The sequence below is a fragment of the Hippopotamus amphibius genome, chromosome 11 (genome assembly GCF_030028045.1).
Source record: "Hippopotamus amphibius kiboko isolate mHipAmp2 chromosome 11, mHipAmp2.hap2, whole genome shotgun sequence".
Lineage (NCBI taxonomy): Eukaryota > Metazoa > Chordata > Mammalia > Artiodactyla > Hippopotamidae > Hippopotamus > Hippopotamus amphibius.
Window position 1 is genome coordinate 40418791 of NC_080196.1, and position 14048 is coordinate 40432838.

At 45.1% G+C, this 14048-nt stretch overlaps 1 protein-coding gene across 1 annotated transcript in view; it reads left to right on the top strand.

Moving 5' to 3' along the window:
* ETV7 (ETS variant transcription factor 7) overlaps positions 1-1630 on the top strand; it is a 38450-nt gene extending 36820 nt beyond the window's left edge. The window contains 2 exon segments of the mRNA XM_057698193.1: positions 1176-1269; positions 1449-1630. Of these exon segments, the coding sequence (XP_057554176.1) occupies positions 1176-1269; positions 1449-1630 (276 nt within the window).
* Positions 1631-14048: the final 12418 nt, after the last annotated feature.

A 14048-nucleotide genomic window follows, 5' to 3' on the forward strand; every position in this document is an offset into this window, starting at 1 on the left:
CCCAATGTGAGGAACACCCATACCTAAATGGGCGTCTGCCAGGGGATTTTAGGTGGTTTACTCCAAAATCTAATAAATATTTATTTTCTTAAGAATTAGGATTTCAAAATTTAACTGCCTTGTCAATCTCATGATTGACAGTGGTGATATACAACCAGTGTGCTAGTCTATAAATAAATTCACTTAAGTTAAAAAGAGTCTTTTAAAGACAACCATTAATAACGATCATCTGCAACACACAGCATCTTCTAAAACCGCACAGCGTTTGGTTGCCAAGCACGGCTCTGAGGGCTTTGCCTGTAACTCATTTAATTCTCACAACAACCTCATGGGGTGGATGTTATCAGATGGGGAAAGTGAGGCACAAAGAGGTTTATCAATTTGTCCCAGAGTTTGCAGCCAGGAGGTGGCAGAGACCTGAATTCAGACCATGTAGCTCTGGGCTCCACCGTATTTTGTGGCCTCCCGGTAGTGCTGGTGGCTGGAAGGATGCAAATGACTAAAGTTTGGGTGTGCTCATCTGGAGGGAGGGAAACTGAGGCCCCAAGAGCAGCAACTCCATTTAATGAGCACAGACCACATGCCAAGCACTGTGCTAGGTACCCTTGTGGATTAGCTCACTTAATCCTCACAACAAATCTGTGAGATGGATGTTTTCATCTTCATTTTATAGCTGGGACAACAGATTCAGAGAGGTAAAGAAACTTATCTAAGGTCACACAGCTGCCAAATGGTAGAGCGGTGGCTTAAACTGACACCAAAGCCCAGCCTCTTTGTCCCTCCTCTGCACTGTCCTGCCCCCAGAGAGGAAAAAAATGACTTGGTCAAAGCCACACAACTAGTGACAGGGCCCTCATGCCACCCCACCATGCTGTCTCTCCTACGAACTATATACTTATTTGTTACTACTTGTGACACTCGCCATGTAAAAGCAATATGCAATTCACTCCTTCCCCATGGGTCTCCACTAGGTAGGTGACAGAACCCCCATTATTCCCCCCACCCCCGGCTCTCCCCTGCCTTTCTCCTTCCAAACTCAAGAGGACTTTCATACGTCCTCACAGAACCCTGGGCTGAGGGGCTTAAGAAATCATCCAGTCCAACCTGCTCCCTTCCAGCCTAGAAGGAGTGGGGTGGGAAGTCGGGGATGATGTGGGGCTTGCTTTTCCTTCCAGAACTGGGTGAACATGACCTACGGGAAGATGTCACATGCCGTGTGCCCCTCCTATAACCTGAACATCATTAAGAAGGAACTCAGGGGCTTCCCTGGTGGTCCAGTGGTTAAGACTCTGTGCTTCCACTGCAGAGGGTGAGGGTTCGATCCCTGGTTGGCAAAGTTTCGCATGCTATGAGGTGCAGCCAAAAAAAAGAGAAGGAACCCGGGCAGAAACTCCTGCTCAGGTGAGTGGCCTAGGGGCTGTGGACCAGGGGGAGTGGGGCTGGGGTAGGACTGCCTGAAAACCCTCTGCAGCTGGGGCAGGGGCGGATTTGCAGCTGGGGCCTGAATTCTAGACTTCTGAAGACACTCAGGAAGATCAGCGAGGGCGAGGGCAGTGGCAGGGAGCTCCTGGGGAGCCAGGGGCAGGACAGGGTGGGCTTTAAGGAGGAGATGCTGGAAGTCTCTCTGTGAAGGGCACATGGATTCCAGGCACCAGGCACCAATGGGGCAGAGACTGAGTCTCCTACGAAGGCAGCTAGCTGTACGGGGCCTCCTCCCTCTTCCCAGGGCAGCAGGGGACCCCAGCTGGGTTTTGCACTCATGGGATCACAGCTGGTGTCTCAGACCTCAAAGCTGCCTGGGGACCAGGAATGGCTGAGAACTGGCAGGCCTCGCCTCCAGGACATTGTGGGGGCATCATTCTTTGTGGAGGGCAGCCCTGGGGCTAAGTGGGGGCACAGGGAGTGAACTCACTCACCTGCCCTGCCCCTTAGTACCTGCCCAGCTCAGAAGAGGAAGCCAGTCACTGAGAGGATATCCAGTCCAACTGCTCCAATTTACGGAGGAAGGAAGCAGAGGTCCCTCACTGAGCCTCAGCTCTCCTCATCTGCAGGGGGGTCTGCTCATGAAAACTACCCTCAGGGGCTGGTGCACGAAATGGAAAAAAGGATTACTGCTTTGTCAGCCTTGGCAATAACAGCAATAATGATGCCTGACATTTAAGTGCTTACCGTGTGCCAGGCCTTGTGCCGAGGGTCCTATCTATAGTTTATCTCATTCAATTCACATACCTGGAGGTTTAAAGATGGGGAAACCGAGGCAGAGGCTTGCAGATGCTTTCCCCAAATTCAGTGCTGTGATCTGTTTCCTTTCAGTGCCTCTGAATGTACTGGGCACTTCGTAAGCAGAGGCCATAAACCTAGCTCTCTGCCCTCAGCATCTTCAGGGAACAGTTCATTTCACCTGGCCCAATCCCCTGTCCTCAGTTTTCAGACCTTGGTGACTCTGATTATGACCCAGTAAAGATTGCCCAGCCCCGCCCCCACATCCCGGCTTCCTATGCTCCTATACCTATATCTGCCAAGTGACCTTGGGCAAGTTATTCTATCTCTTTGGAGCCTCACGTTTCTCATCTGCAAAACGGAGATGCTATTCCTGACTTGACCTCGCAGGATTCCCAGAAAACTTGAACAAGACAGTATTTGTGAAGTACATGCCTGCTATATAAGGAGCTAAGAAAACTCTGCAAACCCAAAGTTGCTCTAAAGCATGAAAATGCCTCTACTATTGGTTCAGCCTCTCCTCTCTGTTCCCCAGCCCCCCAGGTACCTCCCTACGGGGTCAGAGCCTCTGTCCTTGCAAACCCAGGGAAGCTGGGGGAGAAAGGGAAGGAAACGTTTTCATTTCATTGAAAACAGAACATCTTGGATTCACATCTTCTTTTCTGGAAGGAGGAAACCACCTCTGCCTCTTGCCTCCAGCAGGTCAGGAAACCACCCCTCACCTTCCCCCCACCCCACCCCACACACACGGCCCGCCTCCATCTGGCTGGCCTGAGCTGGCCTTGAGTCACTGCTGACTCAAGGAGAAGCCAATTAGGATTCCCGGATTTGGGGACTCAGAGATGTGACTGTTCATAAACAGGGAAAATCCTGGCTTAGTCCCGACTTGGGCCCTGGACAATTCCACACCAGAAAAGGCCAGGCAGGGGCCTTGGCAAAAAGGTTCGGCAGGAAAATCCTTGGCCCCTTTAGTCTTCCTGAGACTGTTCCAGCTCCTTGACTTTGCTCCAGGATGAACCCATGCCCTGTAGCTTCTCTCATCATCGCCAGCCCAGAACCACATAAGTAGACTGGGAGGGACCATCAAAATCAACTTGTCCAGCCCCTCCTCTTACAGACAAGGCAGCTGAGGCCAGAGAGGGGGAGTGACATGTCCAAGGACATACAGCCCAGCTCAGTGTGCTGCCTCACTTCTAACTGTCTCACATCTCACTCACAGGTCCAAGAAGTAGAGGTTTAAACAAGAGGATGGAGTCATAAGTCACTTCTTCCAGTTATAATGTTGGCATCTGCCTGCTGTTGTGTTAATGGCTGTCAACAGCTGCATATCATAAAGACTCTGTCTTCACAGTGTGCCGGCGGGGGTTGGCGAGGGGAGCGTGTTAAATCTCACCCAGCTCTGGCTGGGACCGCTGGGGCCAGGAGTGGGCTGTGGGCTTGAGGAGAGTCCACCACCCCAGACCCCACATCCCTGAACTCTCCACTCAGCTCTGGGCTGAGCTGCGCCCTGTTTCTCCAGGCACGCTGTGCCCTGGTCTGGGATGGATGCCTGGGTCAGGAATAAAGGGATTCATTCAGCCTTTCCTTCCGTGAGCATTAATTGAGCACCTGCTATGTACCTGGCGTGAGGGGAGGCTCCAGGTTTATACCCATCTTTTACACAATTAGATTTCTGAAAAGTGGTGGGTCACTGAAAACAACATACATCAAGATGGACTTCCACACACATCATTTTAACAAGCAGGAAATAGTCCCACGGTTTGAAAAAGTAGCCAGCCATGTCCTTTTTTGCCAGATTACATTAATGCCAACAGCAAATAGGTTATGAAAAAAAGTGAGCATATTAAGAAGTTCATAATAGAAGTCACTGCCTCCATCTGGTCCAGCCATTTACGGCATAAACCCAGGAGCATGGGCTCCACCACATCCATCTTCTCCTTACGTGGATTCTTGCCCACAAAGTCTTTTTCTCTTGAAAGGAAGCTCCAGATCTAGCAGTTCCCCCCAGCTTCACTGAGACATCACTGACATATAATGTGTGAATTTAAGGTACACAATGTCCAGCACTTTCTCCCATCCTGGTGGCCCTGCCGTGTCTCGGGCTCTTTCTGTAGGGAGCCGGGGCTGATGCTGGTGACCCAGCGTTTTTCTCCTGCAGGATCCTTGCTGTGTCAGCCTCTCTTGGCTTCTTCCTCTGGTTCCTCCCTATGGTGTTAATCTACCATAGGGAGGTAGATAAGTTTTATAGACACAGAGAAAACACACACACACTTACAGAGCAAGGTCCTGATGCCTCCAAGGCATCCAGCGTCTGATGGTGAATGAGAAGGTATCCAGTGCTGGTGTCAGGTCCCCTCGGTCCCCTCCTCCATGCTGGCTTGGCCACTCAGTGTGATGACCTCTGAACTAAGCCACTCCTGGGACAGCCCCAAGATTTGGGTGGGAAGTTTAAAGTGGGTTGTCCTGAAATAAGAATGTGCATGTTTAAAAAATATTTTATTTTTTAAAACGTATTTTTTACTATTATTATTATTATTATTATTGGCTGCACTGCACAGCATGTGGAATCTTAGTTCCCCGACCAGATCGAACTCATGCCCCTGCAGTGGAGGCGCAGAGTCTTAACCACTGGACCACCAGAGTAGTCTCCAAAATATTTTAGTCATGATCTTAATTTTTTAAATTCCCTGATCCTTATAAATTAACTGCTCATATGGGGGGATGGGGTGGGAGTGGTATACAAAGGAGAGTTGGCCCTGCCCTTGGGAAGTTCACACAGCAGTGGGGGAGCCAGAAGTAGCTGATGAGCAGATTCTGTGGCAGTGCCCAGGGAGAGGTCAATGAGAGGTGAAGGTGGGGAACGAAGTGGCTCTGGTGAATTCTGCTTGGAGGGGGGGAGGGCAGGGAGAGTGTCCCTAAGGAGATCACACAGGCTTCTGCTGTTTTTCTCCTTCCCCTTTGGAGGGCTGAAGTCCGGAGGTGCAGCAGGGAGGAGGGCCTTCTGACCATGAGGGGTCGGGGAGAATGTGGGATGCAGGGGAAACAGGAGCAGGGCAGACTGTAGAGGCCCATCCCTAAGGGAGGGCAAGGGGGTCCCTGAAGTTCATGCTGGGATCAGCCTGGCTCACCCAGACAGGGAAGCAGCCCAGGACTGGGGCTGAGACCCTGAGAGGGTAAGGCGAGAGCCTTTAGGAAGAGGGAGGGGGGTGTCCTATGTCTGACCCACGAATACAAGGGGAAACTCCCAGCAGCACCATCTGCACATAACCTATGTGGTGTGGCAACTGATGCTATGAGGATATAAAACATTGCTTGAAGCTCGTCCACAGGGAGACTTCAACTGTTAACCCAACAGACTTTATTGGGAAGCGCAGTCCTAGGCCCTGTGCTGGCCCTGTGCACCATGACACACGAGCCCCGCTGGCCTCTGACACCCAGAGCTAGGCTTGGGATGGACCGCTGATTAAAACTGTGCTCTTTTCTCAGGAATGAAGTGAAACCGGAAGGAGAAATGGTGAAAGGGGCAGCTGGCCCGGGGAGGGGGCATGTCCCCCTTAGGGGCCGCTGACCCCTGTGGCTCACTTCCCAGAGCAGAGTCTGAGGCGGGAAATGTGGCCCATTTCAGGGTTTTAGGAGGGATGAACAGAATCCAACGTTCGCCTCAGATGGGGCTGTGCAGGCCCAACGAGCTCTCAGGCGTTTTCACGTCTGCTCACATTACCTGAACTCCGTGCGGTAAGGCGAATGCACGAAGCTCATCATGGCTTCTACCGGCAGTTACAAAGGCCTTCGATGGCGATAAATGATACAGTAAGATAATAAACAAGTAATAGTATAATAAACATAATGAAAATATGCACTTTGGCAGACAGAATCTTTCAGAATCTGATACCCATGGAGCAAAAACATGGAGGTTTTTTTGTTTGTTTTTTACTTCGAGGCAAAGACAATTCAGAGTCACTCCCAAGTACAAAGATGAGTGGAATGAACAAATGAACCTCCTCCTGCCCACCACCCCCCCCACCCCCAGGTAGCTTCCCAGTTTGTCATCCCAGGAATCTGGAATTAAAGTTTGGGACGGATGCGTTCCCTCCATCTCCAGGGACATGCCTCAGCAACTCCTGAGTCCTGTTAATGTCTTCCCTATAGATAGCTAGTGGGAAGCTGCTGCATAACACAGGGAGATCAACTCCATGATGGGTGATGACTTAGAGGGCTGGGATAGGGAGGGTTGGAGTGAGTCACGGGAGGGAGGGGATGTGGGGATATATGTATAAGTACAGATGATTCACTTTGGTGTACACCAAAAACTGGCACAACAGTGTAAAGCAATTATATTCCAATAAAGAGCTTAAAAATAAATAAGTCCTCCCTGTAATAGTGAGCTCTCTGATGCCTGCTGGTGCCCGGCCCAATGCAGTACCATCCCCCCCACCCCGGGGCTCTCACAAACCCTGTGGTCCGCATGAAACCTTCAAAAACTCTATTCTGGCTTCACTGCTTAGGATTCTAGGGATACTCAGGCTGCAGGCTTCTCTCCAAGGAAGGGCCTGCAGTTTAAAAACACCACCACCAGGTGGCGCAAGCCTCTTGTGTTGGTGTTGGGACCACTTTCTGCTGAGACTCTGATCTGTGACAGAGCATGCCTGCCCTCTCCTTCTGAGATGTGAGTACAACTCTCCAGCTCAGGCATGCTCTGTAAGGAGACATCCAGCCCCTGCTTGAACACCTCCAGTAATGGAGAGCTCAGCACCTCTCAGGACAGAGTTAGTAGCAGGAGTGAGGGTGGAATTGAAGGCCCCCAAAAGCTACCTGTTCAATGATGTCACCCTTCCTTTCCCAACCAGCAGGGTAATGGTTCCTGAAATTCCTAGCTTCCCAGTCTCTTTGCTGGGAATAATTTATCACCTTTCCTTATCACCTTATCCCCGAGTAGTTTACCAACTTTCTGAGCAGAGGCCCAGATGAGACCTTTCTGGGACACAGGCCGGGGGTGTGTCAAAAGCCTCTCTAACCCTCACCCCACACACTCAGACGCTGATTAGGAATCCAAAGGACTGAGGATGCCTCAGTTCCCCGGTGGCTTTAGTGAAGTCAGCCTGCTGGGCCTAGCTAGGCACATCTGTAAAATGAGTAACAGCGTCCTCTGCCCTGCTTGCCACATTTTGTTGAAAAACTTCAAGTGAAATATTCGAGCATTCATTTACGTAACAAATATTTATTAAGTGCCTACGATACACTAGGCGCTGTTCTAGAAATCGCGGAATACAGTGGTAACCACGACAGATGAGTAAGTGGTAAACACAGCATGGGATGTTGGCTGGTAACAAGCACCAGGAAGGAAAATAAAACAGAGTCACGTGACGGTGCCAATTTTAAGTTGAGCTGCCAGAGATGTGAAGCGCTTGTGAAAGGAGAAGCAAGTCATCGTCACCTACATCAACTTTCCCCCTGCGGTCTGTCTCGTCCCCCTCTTATTTAGCCTGTGGTTGCCACCGTGAAGGTCATGCCTGAGATGATAGACAATGTTGTTGGTTTCTGTTATGTGCAACCAAACGCAGTCCTAAGGGGTATGAATAATGCAGACAGGGAGGCTGGCAAGAGAAGACCAACACGGCCCAGAGCTATCCCTCTCTATGCGCCTCCTTTGCACATAGGGGAGGCACAAGATAAGATCAATGAGATCACAAAGTCTCCTGAACAGACAGCAACACTCCAGGTTAGGCCTATCTAAACATCCCAACTCAAGGAAGCCCTGTGTATTGTCCAAAGTGCTCTGGCTGGAAAGCCCCAGGGTTCTAAATACGGCCCTGAAATCCCAGCAATTCTGATCAGGAAGGGTTCCCCCTCAGTCAGGTGATTCCAGCCAGTGACATGCTTAGGTTCTCATCCTGAGGCATGGGATGGGTGGAGAGCGTATCAGATTCTCAGGGAGCAGATGCGCACAATATGCAAATCTCCAAGAGATTCTGAAGCACCTGACAAGGTACGTTTCTTCCCACTACCCCTCACAAGTCTCAGGATCTGGCCCAGTTTTAGGGATGGAGAAACCGAAGATTGAAGATGTCGAGGGGAGCTTGAGGGTCTGGCACCCAGCTTTTACCCAGAGCCCCCTCCAAGCTTTGGAACAGATCATGCCAAGCCTATCCCTCTACAAACTTATAGTGATTTGCAATTTTTTAAAGTTATGTTTCCCTGGCTGAACAGTGAATAATTCACCAACTTGGGTCTTGATCAGCATCAAAAAGAGAAAAGGGACTTTGACAAAGCAAGAGATCTGAACGAGAGCTAACAGTGGAAGGTCCTCAGAGAAATAACAGAAACAAAACTTGGTGGCTCAACCACATCTTACTTTGAGCACGATGAAGTGCGTTTCTGATAATACAAATTAAATCATCTGACTCTATAGTGAGGAAGACATGCCCAGATCAAAATCCAGCTCCCCTTCAAAGGACGCCAGTCCTGATGATTCACTCCTACTGTAATTAGCTAAGGTATCCACTGTATCAGTTATAGCTGCAGCATACAAACTGAAATCTCAGGGCTTAGCATGATAGACACTTTGTTTTGTTTTTCTTCCAGTTTTATTGAGATATAATTGACATACAGTACTGTATAAGTTTAGGGTGTACAGCATAATGATTTGACCATGAAATGATGACCACAATAAGTTTCGTGAACATCCATCATCTCATATAGATACAAAATTAAAGAAATAGAAAAAAACTTTTTTTTCCCTTGGGATGAGACTCTAAGGATTTACTCTCAACAAGTTTCACAGATAACATACAGCAGTGTTAATTATATTGTCTTGTTGTATATTACATCTCTAATACTTGTTTATCTTTTAAATGGAAGTTGGTACTTTTTTATTACCTTTCCCCACTCCACACACACTCTGCCTCTGGCAACAACAAATCTGATCACTTTTTCTAAGGCTTTGTTTGTTTGTTTGTTGTTGAAGCATAATTGACCTACAACACTATGTTAGCTCCTAATATACAACACAGTAATTTGATATTTCTATATCTTTCAAAATGATCATCAAGATAAGTCCAGTTACCTTCTGTCACTGTACAAAGATATTATCTAATTATTGATTATATTCTCCATACTGTACATTTTATACCTATAACTCACTTATTTTGTAACTGAACGTTTGTATGTCTTAATCTCCCTCACCCGTTTCTCTCCTCCTCCCATCCCCCTCCCCTCTGGCAACCACCTGTTTGTTCTCTATATCGATGACTCTGTTTCTGCTTAGTTATGTTTATTTGTTTTGTTTTTTAGATTCCACATATATGTGAAATCATACAGTATTTGTCTTTTTCTGTCTGACTGAAATTCACTTAGCAGAATACCCTCTAGGTCCATCCATGTTTCATAAATGGCAAGATTTCATTCTTTTTTTATAGCTGAGTAATATTCTGGGGTGGGGGGTGTGTGTGTGTGTGACATCTTCTTTATCCATTCATCTATTGATGGGTACTCAGGTTACATAATATCTTGGCTATTATAAATAATGAATATCTTTTTCCATCCCCTTTCAGTCTGTGTGTCTTTAGATCTGAAGTGAGTCTATTACAGGCAGCATATATGTGGGTCTTGCTTTGTTTCCATTCACTCACTCTGTCTTTTGACTGGACATTTAGTTCATTTATATACAGTAACTATTGATAGACACATACTTATTACCATTTAAAAAACTGTATTTGGGTTGTTTTTATAGTTCTTTTTTGTTCTTTTTGTCTTCTTTTGCTCTCTTCCTTTGTGATTTGATGACTATCTTTAGTGTTATGTTTGGATTTCTTTCTCTTTTTTTGTGTGCGTATCTATTATAGATTTTTGGTTTGTGATTACCATGAAGTTTATATATAACTACACACACACAAATACACACACACACATAACCCTGCATAATCCATGGCCTGCCATGTATCCTCTAACTTCCTCTTATAGACTGGATTGTATTCCCCCAAATTTCTGTGGTGAAGCCCTAACCTTCAATACTTCAGAATATGAGTATGTTTGGAGATAGGGTCTCTAAAGGGGTAATTAAGTTAAAACGAGGCCATTACAGTGGGCCCTAATTCAATCCGACTGGTGTCTTATAAAAAGTGGAGATTAGGACACTCAGACGCCAGGGATATGTACACACACAGAGTAAAAATCATGTAAGGAAACACTGAGAAGGTAGCTGTCTTCAAGCCAAGGAGACAGGCCTCAGAAAAAATAAACCCTGCTGGCACCTGCATGTTGGACGTCCAGCCTCCAGAACGGTGATAAAGTAGGCATCTGTTGTTTAAGCCGTCCAGTTTATGGTACTCTGTTCTGGCAGCCCTAGAAACTCTGCCCTTTGAGGCTTCTGCAGTATTTTGATAAATTAACCTGTGATGACTTTTTAATGGAGGTGATGGAGTCCCTCAAATTTCCCTCAATAACATATCTAAACTTGAAACATGAATCTTCAATGCCTAACCCCTCAAAGAGATTGGCAGTGAGGTAATACAGGTATCAGTTCAGCACCCATCTTGCCATCCTCCTGCTAATAATTGATATCGCCTCTGGGAGTGGCTCCTCTCCTACTCCATCACAGTCTCCTGATCCTGGCAATGGGAGAGGGCCCTGTAACCTATGCAGGAGCACTGAGAGAAGCTCATTCCCCTGACAACAGTGATTGGTCCAGAGATGGCACAGGACCCAGGACAGGCCAATCAGAGATCTTCCCTGGGATTTTTCTAATTGGAGCTGGCAAGGAAGTTATCCCCAAGCTGGTGGTAGCCATGTCCTCCGCCATGAGGGGATGCCAGGGAAGCAGAAAGGTGATGTGGGGTCCCAAGAGGGGCTGGTCTCCCACTCCAGTTGGTGGGATTTCTGAGCTGTCCTAATCCCTGTGGATCTCCCTTCAATTCTTTGACAAACTCAATCGCTTTCTAATAAAACTCTCATTTAAAATGGTTTGAGCTGGGGTTCTGTCTTTGGCAAATAAGAAAAATCTCACTACATTTTGAGGAGAAGGCATAATTTTCAGTCAAACGATTGTTTGGAACCTTTCAAGTTCACACACAAGCCTGCTACTTTTCTCTTTCCTAGGGGGTAAGTTCCCCATCATTAGAGGCTTTCAAGCAGAAAAGGGATGTCCTTTGTCTCGGATGAATCAGAAGGAATTATTGCATCGGAGCTCAAGAGATTAAGCTGAGTGGCAAGAATATTCTCAGTAATAATCACTGATCCCATTGTGTACAGTGTCCTCCTGCCAGAGATTAGAGGCCTAGTATTTGAATATGGTTCTAGTTTTCTCTCAAACCCATGGACCAAGAGTTTATGATCATCAGTGTAATACACCATATTAGTAAAATGAAAAACAAAACCCACATGATCATCTCAGTAGACAGAAAAAGCAGTTGACAAAGTCCAAATGCTTTTATAATAAAAATACTCAACAAGCTAATACTATAAGAAAACATCTTCAACCTGATAAAGGCCATTTATGAAAACCCCACTGCTACCACCATAGATGCTTCCCCCCAATATCAGGAGGTTCTAGCCAGGGGAATCAGGCAAGAAAAGAAAGGCATCCAGATTGAGAAGGAAGAAGTAAAATCACACCTGTTCATAGATAACATGATATTATATATAAAAATCTTAAGGGAAAAAAATCTATTAGAACTATTAAATGAGTTCAGCAAGGTTGCAGGATACAAGATCAATCTACAAAAGTTAACTCTATTTCTATACACTAACAATGAACATCTGAAAATGAAATTTAAAAACAATTCTATTTACAGCAATATCAAGCAGAATAAAATCCTTAGGAATAAACTTAAACAAAGTGCTAGAGATATACTCCAAAAGCTACAAAGCATTGTTGAAAGAAATTAAGGAAGACCAAATTACATGGGCAAACATACCATGTTCACAGATGGGAAGATTTAATACTGTTAAAATGTAGCTATGTCAAATTTATCTATAGCTACAGTACAATCCCTATTAAAATTCCAACCTTTTTTTTTTTTGGAGAAATGGACAAGCTGATCCTAACAGTCAAATGGAATTGCAAGTGACCCCAAATAGCCAAAACAATCTTGAAAAGAAAAAAGAAGTTGGAGGACCCACATTTCCTGATTTCAAAACTTACTGCAAAGCTACAGTAATCAAAACAGTGTGATACTGGCATATGAATAGACATGTAGACCAAGGAAATAGAATTGAGAGCCCTGGAAAAAAAAAAGAAATGAGAGTCCTGAAATAAACCCATACATCTATGGCAACTGATTTTCAGCAAGGGTGCCAAGAGTATTCAATGGGGAAAGAATAGTCTCTTCAACAAATGCTGTTGAGAGAACTGGATATCCACATGCAAAAGAATGAAGTTGTACCCCTACCTCACACCATATACAAAAAGTAACTCAAAATGTATCAAAGACATAAATATAAGAGCTAAAACCATAAAACTCTTAGAAGAAAATTGGGACTAAATCTTCATTACCTTGAATTAAGCAACAGTTTATTAAATATGACACTAAAAGCACAAGCAACAGAAGAAAAAAATAGATAAATTAGACTTCATCAAAATTTTAAACTTCTGTGCTTCAAAGGGTACCACCAAGAAACTAAAAAGACAACACAAAAACTGGAGAAAATATCTCCAAATCGTATATCTCACAAGGGACTTGTATCCAGGATACAGGAAGAATTCTTACAACACAATAGAAAAAAGACAAATAACTCAATTAAAAATTGGGCAAAAGACTTGAATAGATGTTTCTCCAAAGAAGATATACAAACGGCCAATAAGCAGATGAAAAGATGCTCAACATCATTAGTCATTAAGAAAATGCAATCAAACCACAAGATACTACTTCACACGTACTAGGATGGCTGTAATAAAAAAGACAGACAATAACAAGTGTTGGAGAGGATGTGGAGAAATTGGAACCCTCATATATTGCTGATATGCAGCTGCTATGAAAAATAGTTTAGCATTTTCTCAAAAAGCTACAGCAGATTTACCATATGGTCCAGCAATCTCATTCCTAAATATATAACCAAGAGAATTGAAAATTTATGAATATATATATATTTTTTTCATACACAAATATTCACAGCAGCATTATTCATAGTCAAAAAACAAAACACAACAAAACAAAACCAACCCAAAGAAACAAACAATTGAAGAATGGATAAACAAATGTGGCATATCCATACAATGGAATATTATTTGGCCATAAAAAGGAATCAAGTTCTGATATATGTCATAACATGATGAACCTTGAAAACATTATGCTACATGAAAGAAGCCAAATACAAAAGGTTACCTATTATATGATTCCAGAACATATATGAAATGTCCAGAATAGGCAAATTCATAGAAATAGGCAGTAGATTGGTGGTTGCCAGCGGCAGGAGCAAGGAGGGAATGGGGAGTGAAAACTAATGGGTATGGGATTTCTTTTAAGAGCGATGAAAATGTTCTGGAATTAAGACAGTGGCAACTGACACGCAACTGTATGAATATACTAAAGCCCACTGAATTGTACACTTTAAAATGGTGAACTTTAAGGCATCTGAATTAGAGCTCAATAAAGGTGTTGCTAAAGAGAAAAAGAATTTATGAGTAAATAGAGCCTCTGTGTAGAGTGTCAGCTTCCTCTAAGAGAGCGGCAGGTCCGAGGCACTTTCCTAGGGATGCAGGAGTGGGACACAGCATAAGTGTTAAAACCCAGACTCTGAATCCTGCTTCCACCTCTTCTGAACTGTGAAATGTTAGGAAATTGACTGTGAGTTTCTCATCTGTAAAATGAAAATAATCTCTACTTTGTAGGTTT